Here is a 15,940-nt window from a genome sequence, read left to right as displayed (position 1 = left end):
TTGAAGCGCGCGGGGCGCCGCCTGAGGGCCCGGGCGGGCTGAGGTGGCGCGGCGCTGCGCGAGGCGGCGGCGGCGAAGGGACGGCCGGCTCCGCGCGGCTTCCAGCGGCGGCGCCGACATGGACGAAGCTGTGGGAGACCTGAAGCAGGCGTTGCCCTGCGTGGCCGAGGCGCCCACGGTCCACGTGGAGGTGCACCAGCGGAGCGGCAGGTGAGCCCGGCCTCCGCCCGGCCCTGGCGGGGTCCGAGCTGACGGGACCCCGCCCCGGGCAGACCCGCCCTGACAGGGTCGGCCCAGACCGCGGCCGCAGGCCCCGCCGAGCCCGGCGAAGCCGGCCCCGCAGACTCAGTTTTGGGAAACGCCCCTGCGCCCTCACCCTCGCCCACCATCCCGTCTCCCCGGCCAGGCCCTCGGGACGATGGGCCCCGGAGGTGCTGGTGGCGGCGGGTCTCCACGGGGGCCGGGCGCTCTGGGGAGCGGACACCGCCGCAGGGGCCGCTGGAGGGCCTGGGCCCTCGGGGAGGCAGCGAGCGCGGGGGGCAGGGGCTGAGGGCGGACCCCAGCCCGGGAAACACCTCTGGGGCCCCCAGCTGTGGGCGTTCATTCCCCGCCCCCCCGACTTGCTGCTGTTTCCCAGCTGTGGGGCTGGCACCTAGGCAGCAGTTCCAGCTTGCTGACCAGCAGCCCAGGTGGCACCGACTCCGCCTTCACCCCCTGCCTCTGAGGGGCCTGGGCAGAGTCCTTGGGCAGCTTCCCTGGGTCATACAGCCTGCAGTTACGCCAGCACCTAGTCGGCACAGGATCACTCCGGGCAGGCCCTCCCGCCAGCCCCCTCCCCATGAATGCATTTCCCCATAGTTGGCACAAGATCACTCCGGGCAGGCCCTCCCGCCAGCCCTCCCCATGGGTGCATTTCCCCCACTATGGTCTGTTCTGTTTTTAATCACTCTTTCTTAAGATGTTAGGGTTTTTTTTAAACTCAGATCTGATTTTATGTGTTTTGTGTTCCTAGCACTGCAAAGAAAGAGGATATAAAGCTGAGTGTTAGAAAGCTACTCAACAGGCATAACATTGTGTTCGGCGATTACACCTGGTCTGAGTTTGACGAGCCTTTTCTCACCAGAAATGTGCAGGCTGTGGCTATTGTTGACACGGAGTTAAAGGCCAAAGATCCACAGGTAACTTAATTCTCAGGCTAAGAGACAGTTAGCCCGTGGCCCAAGAGCACGCATTTGCTGTTTTGATAGTGTGCTGTATAGACTTATTTGATTTCCTTTCTCGTCACAGCCCATTGATTTGAGCGCGTGCAATATTGCACTTCACATCTTCCAGCTGAATGAGGACGGCCCCAGCAGTGAAAATCTGGAGGAAGAGACAGAAAACATAATTGCAGCAAATCACTGGGTCCTGCCTGCAGGTATCTGCGACCATAGCAGTAGGCGGCCCACGCCGGCCGCGGGAGGGCAAGGGGCAGCGCACACCTCAGGCTCCGGATATCGTGTCTGTTGTGCGGAGTTTTAGGGCATTTCAACTGTTAGGAAGTATATCACACGAGAGAAAAGTAGAAATTCCCAGTGTGAGGCTGCTTGGATGGGTCTCAAAGCTAGTGCTAGTTGAGGAGGACGCTGGCACTCTTCTTTCCTGCCCAGTCGGCCGGTCTTGCGGGACCACTCCTTCCTCCCACCCTCTCTGTACTTCTCTGTGCCACTGGGATCTAGCAGGCTGAATCCCACGTCTAAGCCACGTTAGGCCTGACGTCTTCAAAGCTAGACTCCACCTGCCCCGCGGCCCCGCCAGAGCGCTGGCCTGTGGGGAGAGTGGTGAGTTCAGGGCAGTGCTGGGTCCACGCGCAGGTCCACAGGAGGTTCGTTCTCTGCCCAAAGCCACGTGTGACTGCCGCCTATTCAACATCCTTAACTTAGAAATGACTTTGAAAGTTTAGCTTCTCTGTAACCAGGATTGTAGCTTGCCACCTCTGGAGCAGTTGAGGATGTCAGTGGCTCAGGGTGAACGTAACCAGTAGGTACAAGGCTTGCTTTCCTAACATCTGGTTTTGTCTTTTTCTTTCAGCTGAATTCCATGGGCTTTGGGACAGCCTGGTGTATGACACGGAAGTCAAATCTCACGTGAGTTATGCTTTTTCCTGGAAGGCTTCCATGTTTCAGGCGCCTCACTCTTGTGTTCTCTCCAGCGCCTCTCATCTCACATGGGCTTCTAGGAGTGCTGCCTGCCAGCAGCCCGTGCCCTGGGGGTCTGTCTTCGGTCCTGGGCATCTGCTCTGGGCTTGCTCTGAGTGGAGCTGTACTCTGGGGAGTTCCCCTCGGGAGAAGGGGGAGGGTTCAAAAGTGAACCCACTGGCACTGGGGTCACACTCTTAGGAACCTGTGGGCTGAGAAGGCAGTGCCAAGGGGCAGAGGAGGTGGGCGATCTGAGCGAGTACCACCGTATCTGAGCCCCCTTCAAGGGGAAGAGTCCTGCACACAGATGAGGGAGGGGAGGATGCCAGAAAGTCCGTCCCCACCACCCCTGTCACCCACCCCGGCTCCCCTGGGAGCCCCGGCTGTTCTTTTAGCAAACACAGCTTGTCCAGTGCTGTGTCCTGGAGGAAGGAGCTCACTGACTTGGTGTAGCCCTCAGTTAAGTGATCTTCAGTTTTCCTTTTATCCTTGTAATGGTCACACCCAGCCCTGGTCCTCTTAGATTTTGAGGTATCTTCTGAGATACCTCAGTGTGAGAGCCTGAGTGTGCTTGGCGGCTCTGAAGACTCTCCTTCCTTCTGCTCACTCAGGGCACTTTCAGCCTAGCCTTTGCTCTGCCGAGGACTTAGCTTCGCCCTTCCCTTTCCTCATGCAGCTCCTCGACTACGTGACGACGGCCCTGCTGTTTTCAGACAAGAATGTCGACAGCAACCTCGTCACCTGGAACCGGGTGGTGCTGCTTCACGGTGAGCACTTTGGTTTCGTTTGACAAAATAAATTGCGTGGAGTCAGGCTTTTCTTCCTGCCTTTGCCCTGCGAAGAGTTACAGCTCCTCCTTCCTAGTGGGGCCAGGAACGTCGTCCTCTGTGAAGCCAGGCGTGAGCATGCTCTGTGCGCGTTGGTTACTTGACCCTTCGTAGGGCAGCCACCTGATCATCCCTTGTGACTTTTTATGCTGTTACTCAGCTTTCCCAGTATCTGCCTTGTTTCCCCACTGGTTATGGGTTTCTCAGGATAGCAGTTGCCTTGTATTTCTTCACAGTATCCTTGGAGCTTCTCTTGATGGGTAATAAACCGCAAAAGTCCACACTTCACAGAACTCTGTCTAGTTCTCGGAAGAGAATACTGGGGGTGTTGTTGTTTTTATTGTTACTATCCCAGGAGAGAAAAAGAATTGAAAGCCCAAATTATAGTGAGGTAAGAGCTATAATTAAAAGAGTGATTAGCTTCCGTATACAATGAAGACTGTAGGCTTGTGTTCAGTTTTATGAAAACGGTGTCTTTAGGGTGTCTTGGCAAATTTTCTAATACTAGAGTCAGAGAACGTGATCACAAGGTGCAATACAGTGTTTCCAGTTAGAATCGGTTACATATTTACTTGTGAATTACGGAAAACACAGAAGGTCAGAATTGAATGTCATCGTTTTCTGCTGGGTGCGTTTGTGCTCTCACATCAGTGTCCTCCGCTCCTGTCAGCTGCTATGCTGAGGGGCACACAGAGCCCAGGCCTTGCCCGACCGCTCTCCCTGGGTAGCTTGGGGCTCGGGCCCACGTGTGCGGAGCTAGAGTGAAAGACGTGGGCGCCGTGGGCTTCAGGAACAGCAAGCACCAGTTCCTTGAGCTCCTGGTGGTTATCAGGAAAGGCTTGTTTGACCTTTGAAAGGTGGATTTTCATAATCAATGGATTTCATAGAAGACATGTAGGGACAGGGAGGGTTTCAGTGAAAAGTGAAAGTGAAATCGCTCAGTCGGGTCCGACTCTTTGCGACCCCGTGGACTGTAGCCCGCCAGGCTCCTCCGTCCATGGGATTCTCCAGGGAAGAATACTGGAGTGGGTTGCCATTTCCTTCTCCAGCGAATCTTCCCAACCCAGGGATCGAATCAAGAAATCAGAGTGGATTAATGGCCAAGAAGCTCCTGGTGATGCTTTCCAGCATTTACATTGTCAACAGATTTTCGGTAACTTAAGCGATTCATGTGATGGTAACATTTATAGCATTACACTCTGTTCCTTATGTTATATCCTGTGAGTAATGCAACTACTGTTTCAAAAAATCTGTTACAGCACACACTTACACTTATTTGTTTGCATTTTGTTACAGGTCCTCCAGGAACTGGAAAAACATCGCTGTGTAAAGCCTTAGCCCAGAAATTGACCATCAGACTCTCGAGCAGGTAACTTTGGTGATTGGAAAGAGGAGCCGTGGAGGCGGGCTTGCCCTGTTGCAGCTGTGATGATGAGGAGCTGCTTCTATTTTTAAATCATCTTGCGTGAATAGTAGGTGTCTCAGCGTAATGTAACGGATCCTTCTGTGCTCACATAGTCTTGAGCTCTGATCCCAGTCTCCTTACATGTGCTGAGACCCACCCTGTGACCGGCACAGGGTCTCTCGTGGTGCCCGCCTGTGCACACTTGGGGCAGCGTCTGCTCACGTTGGGCCGACCATCCGTGCTGGCTTGATGTCTGTGTGGACCACCTGTCTGCCGTCCAGGCCTAGCGCTGGGTTTGTCTGCCGCTTTTGAGTGTAGTCCATTCATGGATCTGTGGTTCCACCACATTTGTTTACTCCAGGCATTTCATGTAATTGAAATTATGCAGTATGTAGTAGTCTTTTCTTAATTGCTCTGTTCACTCACCGTAATGTTTTCCAAAGCTCTTCTATGTTACAGCGTATTTGTTGGTAGCTCATTCTGTTGAGTGTGGGCCATTTGGGGATTTAGGGCTCCCCTGTGTTTGGAGACTCCTTGGGCACCGGCTCTTGGCTAGTTCCCCTGCCCCGCCCCCGCCTGTGGGGCCCCGCCCCCGCCTGTGGGGCCCCGCCCCCGCCTGTGGGGCCCCGCCCCCGCCTGTGGGGCCCCGCCCCCGCCTGTGGGGCCCCGCCCCCGCCTGTGGGGCCCCGCCCCCGCCTGTGGGGCCCCGCCCCCGCCTGTGGGGCCCCGCCCCCGCCTGTGGGGCCCCGCCCCCGCCTGTGGGGCCCCGCCCCCGCCTGTGGGGCCCCGCCCCCGCCTGTGGGGCCCCGCCCCCGCCTGTGGGGCCCCGCCCCCGCCTGTGGGGCCCCGCCCCCGCCTGTGGGGCCCCGCCCCCGCCTGTGGGGCCCCGCCCCCGCCTGTGGGGCTGTCTCATGTTGCCCTGCAGGCCACTCGTGCGCTCTGTCATCTTTTCTCAAGTTTTAAAACTTTCCTGAGTTTCACTGTGGATGGTTTCCTGCAGTATCTGGTTTACTTTTACTTCTGTTCAGCGAAATTCCCATCTCTGAGAATGGTTTTCTTGTCTGAAGATTGTTCAGTTCTGTTTATGCTTGTAAGCTCTGTCTACCAATTCCATCCTCGTTGCCATTTGGGTCTGGTTATGGGTCACATGTTGCTGCTTCTTGGCGTGCCAGGTGATTGTTGAACGTGGACACAGTGATGTGAAGTGACTGGGTTCTCTTGCTTGTCTTTAACAACCGCTGGGTTTTATTCTGACAGGGGTTTGGGTACTTGCATTTGGTGTGATCCTTTTGAGGTCTGTTTATAAGCTTTTTCAAGATTGGTCTCAGTGTGGTCTAGACTTCACCCTCAGGAGGACCCTTCTGGGGTCTCGGTTGAGCCCCTGAATCAGCAGCAAGTACTCTCGGCCCTGGGTCTCGAGCCCTCCAGCGCTGGGCTCCCTCCTCACACACTGCAGCCCCGTGACGCTCGCCAGGCTTCCTGCCTGCGTCTCCTTCTTCCCTGGAACCCTGCCCTGCCCTGTGGCCTCCAGACACCTCAGCTGCTTGAACTCTGGCCTCCGTCTCCTCAGCTCAGTACCCTGGCCTCTTCTCCTGGGTCCCCTCCAGTGTCACTCCAGGCAGGAGATCAGGCCGTCGCGCTTGCCCCTTGCCCGCCTCCAGGGTGCAGTCCCCGGTGGTGTTGTCTGCTGCCCTTCTCAGACATTGTTTCTCTGTTTTGTCTAGCTTTCTAGTTGGTTAAGCCAGAAGGTAAATCACCCTTTCAGCCTAGTATGACTTCAGAAGAGGAAATCCTGTGAGATTTACTTTTAAATCTGTTTTCTTTTCAAAACTGTCTTAAAAGTAGGGAAGTTGCTCTGTTTCGGCCCTTTGTTTTATGCTCAGTATCTTGGCCTTTATCTTGACATAGTGAAACACATGTGTGTTTGGTAATCTCTGAGGGCAGTTTTCTGAAACACTGGAAAGTAAAGGTGTTATTACAAGAAATGTGACGTTTTCCAGTACAAAGATATGGAAATTGGTATTTATTTTGTGGCAAGAAGAAGCCTCATCGAGCCTTTTTGCTTTATTAACTGAAGTTCACCTTCCTTAACAGTCAGAGTGCTTTATGATTAATTTTGTGATATTCCACCCAATCTATATTCACTAGGTTGTCTATCTCCCCCTTTTCCTCTTTTGTAAACAAAATTATTAAATGATGTTTTTCAACTGGAAAGTCAGTGATACTTTTTAAAGTAATTATTTTTTTCTGTGGACTCTCAACATGAAAGAAACTGTGAAAAGGATCTGGGAGGTGGCTTCTCTGCTGGCCGTTTCCTGTTTGATTCTAATCAGAACTAAGTGCATCCAGAGCCCTCGCTGACTCCATGATAGATGGGGTATCAGTGCTGGATTTCAGACAGTGAGTGTCCCGGTTCCCTTGGAGCTTTCCAGGGCTCCAGGTTTGAGGGAAGTGATTTTGTTCTGGAAAACAAATTCTCACATTCCTTTGGGTTTTGTGGAAGGAGAAAAAAATGTTCAACTGTGAGCAAAAGACTTTTGATGCTTGTGTTTTGATTTGTTTGCCATGTTAATACCGGTAATGGTCTAAATTATAAGTAGACGAAAAACAGTATTAAGAATTAATTGTATTTAAGTAGTTATTTTAACTATTGGTGAAGGAAATGCTAACCCAGTCCAGTATTCCTGCCTGGGAAATGCGATGAACAGAGGAGCCTGGTGGGCTACAGTCCAGGGGGTCACAGAGTCAGACACTGAGCGGCTAAGCAACCAGAAAAGCATCAAGTCTTCAGTTCAGCCGCTCAGTCGTGTCCGACTCTGCGACCCCCTGGACTGCAGCACGCCAGGCTTCCCTCCATCACCAACTTTTAAGAGCCTGCTCAAACTCTTGTCCATTGAGTCGGTGATGCCATCCAACCATCTCACCCTCTGTCGTCCCCTTCTCCTTCTGCCTTGAGTCTCTCCCAGCATCAGGGTCTTTTCTAGTGAATCAGTTCTTCACATCAGGTAGCCAAAGTATTGGAGCTTCAGCTTCAGCATCAGTCCTTCCAGTGAACGTTCAGGACTGATCTCCTTTAGGATTGACTGGTTTGATCTCCTTGCAGTCCAAGTGACTCTTAAGAGTCTTCTCTAAGACCACAATTCAAAAGCATCAATTTCTTTGGTGCTCAACTTTATTTATGATCCAACTCTCACATCCATACGTGACTACTGGAAAAGCCGTAGTTTGACTAGATGGACCTTTGTTGGCAAAATAATGTCTCTGCTTTTTAATATGCTGTCTAGGTTGGTCATAGCTTTTCTTCTGAGGAGCAAGTGTCTTTTAATTTCATGGCTGCAGTCACTGTCCTCAGTGATTCTGGAACCCAAGGAAGTAAAGTCTGTCACGGTTTCCATCATTTCCCCTTCTATCTGCCATTAAGTGATGGGACCAGATGCCATGATTTTCATTTTTTGAATGTTGAGTTTTAAGCCAGCTTTTTCACTCTCCTTTTTAGCTTTCATCAAGAGGCTCTTTGGTTCCTCTTCGCTTTCTGCCGTAAGGGTGGTGTCATCTGCATATCTGAGGTTATTGATATTTCTCCCTGCAATCTTGATTCCAGCTTGTGCTTCATCCAGTCTGACATTTCGCATGATATATTCGGCGTAGAAGTTAAATAAGCAGGGTGACAGTATACAGCCTTGACGCACTCCTTGCCCAGTGTGGAACCCGCCCGTTGTTTCACGTCCGTTTCTAACTTGCTTCTTGAGCTGCATGCAGACTTCTCGGGAGGCGGGTCAGCTGGTCTGGTGCTCCCATCTCTTGCCCTCACAGGCAAGTCTGGCTCAGTCTCATGTGGGGTCACTGCTCCTTTCTCCTGGGTCCTGGTGCACACAAGGTTTTGTTTGTGCCCTCCAAGAGTCTGTCTCCCCAGTCCTGTGGAAATTCTGGAATCAAACCCCACTGGCCTCTAAAGTCAAATTCCCTGGGGGTTCTCAGTCCCCTTGCCGGATCCCCAGGTTGGCAAATCTGTTGTGTGCCCTGGAATGTTTGTAACAGTGTGAGAACTTCTTTGGTATAATTGTTCTGCAGTTTGTGGGTCGTCTGCTCAGTGGCTCAGTGATGGAGATAATGGCAATCTCCTCCACGAGGGCCTAGGCCACACGCCGCGCCTCCCAGGTCTGCTGAAGCCAGAGCCCCCATGCCCGCGGCGGCCACTGCCGTCCCCCCATCTCTGCAGGAGACGCTCAGACACTCACAGGAGGTCTGGCTCAGCCTCTGGGGTCCCGGGATCCTGTGTGCACAAGGTTTTATTTGCGCCCTCTGAGCATCTCTGGTAGGTATGGGGTTTGATTCCAAATGTGATTTTTGCCCCTCCTACCATCTTGTTGGGGCTTCTCCTCTGCCTTAGATGTGGGGTATCTGTTTTTGGTGGGATCCAGCACTCTCCTGTTGTTGGTTGCTCAGCAGCAAGTTGCAGTTTTGGAGTTCTCACAGGAGAAGATGAGCATGCATCCTTCTGCTCCGCCATCTTAGCAAAACTCTCTCCTGCTCTAGTTGAAGTGAAGACGCCGTCAGCTTGAGACACTTGAGTCTGCTCCAGCTGGAACTGTCGCTGCTGGCGCGTCGTGTTAGACTGCTCATAGCTGTCAGTGTGCAGCTTGCGGGCGCCTCGTCCTGGGTCGGCAGGAGCAGAGCAGTCACTCTCAGCCTGCTGGGCCCTTGAGCAGCGTTGCATTATAGAGACCGAGGTGGTTGCCCCCAGGGATGTTGTGGGACGACTTGTAACGATTGCTCTCCCTCTTTTTTGTAAACCATCTTAGGTACCGATATGGCCAGTTAATTGAAATAAACAGCCACAGCCTCTTTTCTAAGTGGTTTTCAGAGGTAAGTATTTATGCTAATCCAATTTTCTGGATTGTCCACCATGCAGTTGAAAACTTGTCTGGTAGGTTAGGCAAACTCTTTCCTCCAAAAGCTTTAGGAGAGAAATAGATTAAATAGGAACGTGAACAGGGACTCTGTGTAGTCAGAGGAAAGTTCCAGAGCTTAGTGATAACCTGGAAACCACCTGAGGCCTGAGAGGACCCTCTGCTTGTCACCTCCAGACCTGGGCTAGGGCACGGGGCATTCACTGTTACCTGAGGAGGGAGGGGTCACCTTCTGATGGGACTGCACCCTCAGCTTGAGCCTTGTTCGCCAGCTGTGAACTGAGGCACTCAGGCTGGGTGATGTCACAGCTGCCCCTTGGTTCTGGAAGGCTCTGCTGCAGGCCCCATGTCGGACGGTGCCCCTGGCGGATGGTGGGCGGGGACAGGAGTGCCTGTCGAGGTGCGCCTGGCCGATTTGCACCCGAGACCCAGTCCGCCCAGGACCGCCGGGGCAGGAAAGGGGGGAAAGGGGCTGAGGTGCGAGCATGGCCCTGCCCATGACGCCAGGAGGGCAGGCCTCCAGGTTCCCTGCAGACCTGGCTTCTCTGATTCAGGGAGTTTTCCAAGGGGCTGTCAGGAGACGGCAGGCTTGTGGGGCCCCCTGGGGTCAGCGCAGCCAGGTGGAGCCTGGACGCATGCGTGCACCAGGCAGCTTGCAGCGCGCGACCTGAGAGTAAGGAGTGTTTCACTTCCAGAGTGGCAAGCTGGTGACTAGGATGTTCCAGAAGATTCAGGACTTGATTGATGACAAGGATGCTCTGGTGTTCGTGCTGATCGATGAGGTGGGTGTGTTCAGACGTCACACTGAGCAGAGGAAGCGCAGGACTGGGTGGCCTTTGGCGTTGCCGGCGCCACCAGCCCGTGCTTGTCCAGCCCCCAAAGGCTGCATCCTGCAGGCCTGGCCCCGGGGCCTCTCAGGCCCTCCGTGCTGTGTCCACACGCCCCGCGTCCACCCAGCTGACCACCCCGTCGCTCTGCGCCCACAGGTGGAAAGCCTGACCGCCGCCCGGAACGCATGCAGAGCAGGCACCGAGCCTTCGGACGCTATCCGTGTCGTCAATGCTGTCTTGACCCAAATCGATCAGATTAAAAGGTACCCCTCCACACGCACACCCCCGGCCTCACCCTCAGCTTTTCTAGCTCAGAATGCGTCTGGCATTGGGTGTGGACTCTGTTTTCTCTATGTTTGAAGCAGTGTGTGTTACATAAGCTTTTTACAAATTGCGCACTTTTTACGTTATGGAAGTGTCAACAATGCACAGCAAAGCTTTGGTGTGGGGAGAAGGACCCTCTGCTCAGAAAAGGGGGTCTCCCTGACCCCCGGCCTGCCGCTCTGGGAGGAGTGGAGACTTGTCTCTGCAGTCTCTCTCACCTCCCTTGGCTCGCGCGATTCAGGCCCGCTCCAGTGACCATTTGTGAAGAGCCCGATCCTGGCACGTGCTCCCAGCTGTGTGTGGGGCCCCGTGTGCACTCCACGCTCACCAGCCTCTGCCCAGACTCTGGGCCCCGTGTGCCTCCCTCACCTGGCTCAGCTCTGCTCACCCTGTAAAGGACTGGCTACCTGTGGTCAGAGGACCGGGGTCGGTCAAGGGGCAGCCGTCCAGGTGCTCCCCGGCCACAAAGCTGCCAGTGGTCTGTGTGCTGCCTGCGGGCCCGGGGCAGCCCTGCCTCATCCCCGGGACTCGAGCCCAGCAGGCCAGGCGGTGTGCTCCCCAGGGTGCCCCTCCTGCTCCTTGCCGGCCCGGGGGTGAGCAGACTGGATGATAGGGCCTCTGGGGAGTTTGGGAGCCGGAGGGGAGGGCCGCTAGTCCCCAGGGTGAATCGCACAGCTCGGCGCCACAGCTGTCGGGGCAATCAGAGTGATGCGCGGGTGTGGCGGTGCCCAGGCAGGCCAGTGTCAGCGCGGGGGCTCAGGGACGCTGTGCAGAGTGAGGGCTCCACCGCAGTGAAGGGGGCGGGGGCGGTCCAGCTGGGGCTGCGAGAGCTGTCCATAGGTGGGGAGCTTGCTGAGCGAGAGCCGGGGGCTCCGTGCTGTCGCAGCCGGAGCCTGGCAGGAGGGGCGTCAGGCGGAGCGCGAGAAGCGGGGCCTCAGAAGGCCTCGCGGGTGGGGGGCAGGCACAGGGTGCGAAGCTGGCTGAACGCCTGGGCCCTGGCGCCGGTCTGTCCTCTCACTGCGTGTGTCAGGGCGGGGGGGTCGAGTCCCTGTGGCCCGGGGTGACCGGGCCCGCCCTCTGCCCGCAGGCACTCCAACGCGGTGATCCTGACCACGTCCAACATCACAGAAAAGATCGACGTGGCCTTCGTGGACAGGGCTGACATCAGGCAGTACGTCGGGCCGCCCTCGGCAGCGGCCATCTTCAGGATTTACCTCTCCTGCCTGGAAGAGCTGATGAGGGTGCCTTGAGTTTTTTCTTGCTTTCCTGAGAACACATTAACTTTCTTGTGGGTTCTTGACTTGTTGGCATAGCTTACAATGGCGGGTTCCGGTGTAGAAGGAGGTGTCCCTCAGCCTGCACCCGCCGCCCTACGTTGAACACTGCAGTTGCTGGGTCTGCAGCTTGAGCGCGGGGGGAATCACTGACCCGACGCTCCTGCTGCCCCGCCCTCTGTCCCACAGTGCCAGATCGTATACCCTCGCCAGCAGCTGCTGACCCTCCGCGAGCTGGAGGTGATCGGCTTCGTTGAAAACAACGTCTCCAAGTTGAGCCTCTTCCTGAGCGAAATTTCAAGGTGTGTGCTGACCTCACTGTTTCTTTTTAAAAAATTTTTTGAAATATAGTTGATTTGCAATAAATATCGTAGAGCAAAGCGACTCAGTTATGTATACATGTATCTACTCCTTTAGATTCTTTTTACAGGTCATGACAGAGTACCGGGTAGGGTTCCCTATGCCCCACGGTGACCGATTCTCGTCAGTCACCTGTTTTATGTGTAGCAGCTTGTATGTTATCCAGAGTTGAAGGGCTGACTCACTGGAAAAGACCCTGATGCTGGGAGACACTGAAAGCAGAGAGAAGGAGGTGGCAGAGGGTGACAGAGCTGGATGGCGCCACTGACTCAGTGAACATGAGTTTGCGCAGACTCCAGGGGGTGGTGGAGGACGGAGGAGCCTGGCGCGCTGCAGCCCGTGGGGTCGCAGAGTCAGACACGCCTGAGCGACTCGACAGCAGCGTGTCAATCCCAGCCTCTCAATTGATGCCTCTTCCCCATACCCCTCTGGTAACCAGAAGCTTGTTTCCTGAGTCTGAGTCAGTTTCTGTTTAGTAGGGAAGTGTATCGGTATGATTTTTAGATTCCACGTGTTAGTGGTATCGTGTGGTATTTGTCTTTGTCCGTCTTGGCTCACTTAGTATGCTCCCCTCCCGGCCCATCCATGTTGCTGAAGATGGCGCTCTCACTCTTCACTGTGGAGTAACGCTGCGCGCTCTTTCTGGGCCGCGCTGCCCTCCCCCATCCACGTGCTGGTGGGCATCTGGGCGTCTCTGTGTCTCAGCTCTTGTGCGTAGTGCTGCTGTGCACACAGCGCTGCGTGGATTTCCTGAATTTCGGTTTTCTCAAGATGCTTGCCCAGGAGTGGGGTTGCTGGGTCATACGGTAGCTCTGTCTTTAGGTTGTTAAGGAACCTCCGTGCTGCTCTCCGTAGGGGCCATATCAGTTGGCATTCCCACCAATAGCGTAGGAGGGGTCCCCTCTCTCCACACCCTCTCCAGGATTTATCGCTTGTAGACGTTTTGATGATCACTGCTCTGACCAGTGTGAGGTGATGCCTTACTGTAGTCTTGATTTGCATTTCTTTGATGATTTGTGATGTTGAGCCTCTTTCCGTGCGTCTGTTTGCTGTCTGTCTGTCTTCTTTCTGTTTAGATCTTCCACTCGTTTGGGGATTGCGCTGTTTGGTTTTTTGATATTGAGCTGCATGAGCTGTTTGTATGTTTTGGAAATTTAATCCCTTGTCACTTGCTTCACTTGCAAGCATTCTCTCCCATTCTGAGGTGACCTCACTTCTGCAGCCTAGAGAAGCCCATTCCCTTTGGCCACAGGGGTGGTCGTTGCCTGTAGCACCTGAGGTGGTGACGTGGGTTGGGTGGCAGGGGCTGAATCCCAGGGCGTCTCCCCCACAGCAGATGCCCTCCGGCCTCCCCGACCGTGGGCTCCTGGATGGGAGGGTGAGGCCAGCTGCCTTCCCTGTGTGCCCACGGACAGCCGGCAAAGCACTGTGCCAGTACAGGACAGGCTTTCAGATTAAGGCTCTCTGTAGCATCAGTGATTCTTAAACAGCGTTTGTTGAGTTTTTACAAATGGCCAAGAAAGGAAAGTGGAGGCTTTTTCTTTGACGAGCAGAGTAAACAGGTAAAGTTAGGGCCCAGGCCTTGGTGCTGTGGGGAGGACATTGTGTGACCCCACTGCCTGGCTGCTGAGAGCCACAGCACACGGGAGGGTCACCGGCACACCTGCCCGAGCCCGTGCTGGTAGCACTGGCAGGTGCTCAGGTGGCCCCCGGGGATCGAGCTGGGAAGCAGAGCAGAGCCTCTGAGGACAGCTGGACTCTGGATAAATTGGGGAGGTCAGGGAGGCCGCGTCCACTGTGTGAGGGCCTCAGGTGGGCTGTGGGGCAGACGCCAGGGGCCAGACATGCTGGCGGGGCATTGGGGAGACTCAGTTACAGTGGCCAAGGCGGGACAGAGGGCAGCAGTGCAGACTTGTGCAAGAATTCGGAGGTGTGAGCCGGCCTGTACCCACCTCACGGTGCCCCGGCCGAGGCCATGGGTGGTGTCGGGACCCTGCCCCTCCCGGAGCAGTAGCTGAGGCGTGTGGGAGACTGCCCGCCCCCCGAGGGGCTCTGGGGGGAGATTGGGGGCTCGTCCTGAAGTGCCCCGCGGCCCGTGTGGCGCTAACAGCAGTGTGGTCATGTTCACAGGAAGAGCGAGGGCCTGAGCGGCCGCGTCCTGAGGAAGCTCCCTTTTCTGGCCCATGCGCTGTACATACAGGTGAGTGCCTGGGCCCCGGCCCCACCGCCCGCGCTGTCCACAGGGCTGGCCTGCCACCCTGGCCCACGCGCTGTACGTCCAGGTGAGTGCCTGGGCCCCGGCCCCACCGCCCGCGCTGTCCGCAGGGCTGGCCTGCCACCCTGGCCCACGCGCTGTACGTCCAGGTGAGTGCCTGGGCCCCGGCCCCACCGCCCGCGCTGTCTGCAGGGCTGGCCTCGAGGAGCGTCCCGCCTGCCACCCTGGGGTTTCCACCACCTCCCGTATTTCTGAAGTGACGGGCCCGGGGGCAGTGGAGGGCTGGCGTGTGTCTGCTCACCTCACTGGTGTGTGGAAAGCTCACGCCCAGGGCCTCCCTGCCACCTCAGAGTGCTTGTGCCCTGGAGGGGGGTGCTGCCAGGCCACCCCCACCCCGAGGGCAGACCGCCGCGATGCTGTGTATCCCCAGGCCCCCACCGTCACCGTCGAGGGCTTCCTCCACGCCCTGTCTCTGGCTGTGGAGAAGCAGTTTGAGGAGAGAAAGAAGCTCTCGTCGTGCACATGACCTGGCACCCCCATCCTCGCTGAGCACACCGCGGGAAGGCACCATCACTTCCTCAAAGCAGCGGCTGCCCCAGGACAGCTGAGGCCACGGCTGAGACCTGCAGGCTGGTGTGGTTCCAGAAGCGTGTTGTGCTTACACGGTGTTGCTCAAGAAGTGTGTTGCGTTTATGTGCTTTAAGTGCGTGTTTGAAGACAGAACAGCCTGTTTTCTGTTTTGAAAGACGATCATCTGAGCTCAGTGTCTCTTTATAAAGACCTGTCGAGATGTCCTGATTGTATCCTGCTTCTGGTTGATTGGACCCAAAATGCTGACGTTTTATTTAAAAAGATAATTAATGTAAGTTTTATAGAAACAGAAGAGAAATTGCATTGCCTTGAAGAAGAATATAATCATAGCATTAAAAAAAAGTACTCGTTGCTTAAGACGAGGCAGCATTTGCTTCCTGCTGCAAGCTCGTCCTGGTTAGTGCGTGCGTCCTGCAGACTATGCGGTGAATAGGGGTCTGTCCCTGTGTTACAGGAATCAAGAGAAAAGTTTAAGGCCAGTGCTCTTGGTAGCAGGTACAGCAGCTCTGCTTGTCAGGGAGGGGCAGCTGACGGGGCTGCCTCCCTGGGGACCAGCGTGGCCGGCCTCATGGCGATGTTTCCCGGTGAGGCGTTGGTTGAGGGACGTTAGTCACGGCTTAAACGAAGATTCCCAATAACAGATTTAAAGTGAATTGGCCAATAATTGGTGTATTCCACAGAACCTTGCTTTGCTTTTATCTCATGCTAAAATAAATTTCATATCACTGTTTTATAAAACATTTTTAAAAGAATATGTTACCTTTTGTTTTAAAATTTTTTAAGTATTAAAAATCTTTTTCCAAAATTTTCTCATGTTGATTCTCTTAACACTCCAAACGCTTTGAGTTTTAAGTCACTCACATGATGACATAACTTCAGCCTGTCTTAACCCGTGGGGGTGGAGGTGCGCTGTCTGCACGTGGCCGTGCAGCCTGGGGAGGCCCAGGATCGGGGCCAGGCTGGGGTGGGGGACCCAGGGTTCCACCCCTGGGCCATCAGCCAGCCTCGGCTCTGGTCAGGTCCAGGG

At 55.2% G+C, this 15,940-nt stretch overlaps 1 protein-coding gene across 1 annotated transcript; it reads left to right on the top strand.

Moving 5' to 3' along the window:
* The first annotated feature begins 118 nt into the window (after positions 1-118).
* TRIP13 (thyroid hormone receptor interactor 13) lies at positions 119-15,602 on the top strand. Its single transcript, XM_068990642.1, has 13 exons — positions 119-210; positions 1,013-1,178; positions 1,288-1,417; positions 2,071-2,126; positions 2,854-2,944; positions 4,301-4,373; positions 9,212-9,275; positions 10,015-10,101; positions 10,306-10,412; positions 11,561-11,714; positions 11,937-12,049; positions 14,238-14,307; positions 14,753-15,602. Exons 1-13 carry the CDS (start codon positions 119-121, stop codon positions 14,846-14,848), a joined length of 1,299 nt encoding a protein of 432 aa, XP_068846743.1. The 3' UTR covers positions 14,849-15,602.
* Positions 15,603-15,940: the final 338 nt, after the last annotated feature.

This window comes from Capricornis sumatraensis, chromosome 18 (assembly GCF_032405125.1).
Source record: "Capricornis sumatraensis isolate serow.1 chromosome 18, serow.2, whole genome shotgun sequence".
Taxonomy (NCBI): Eukaryota; Metazoa; Chordata; class Mammalia; order Artiodactyla; family Bovidae; genus Capricornis; species Capricornis sumatraensis.
Note: the sequence above shows the minus strand (reverse complement) of the source record. Positions and strands in the feature narration are given on the sequence as shown.

Excerpts from the sequence above, each read along its gene's own strand:
- TRIP13 (XM_068990642.1), top strand. The coding sequence starts at position 119 with ATGGACGAAGCTGTGGGAGACCTGAAGCAGGCGTTGCCCTGCGTGGCC. Across the intron at positions 2,127-2,853 it reads ACACGGAAGTCAAATCTCAC|CTCCTCGACTACGTGACGAC; the intron begins GTGAGTTATGCT and ends TTCCTCATGCAG. Across the intron at positions 10,102-10,305 it reads TGTTCGTGCTGATCGATGAG|GTGGAAAGCCTGACCGCCGC; the intron begins GTGGGTGTGTTC and ends CTGCGCCCACAG.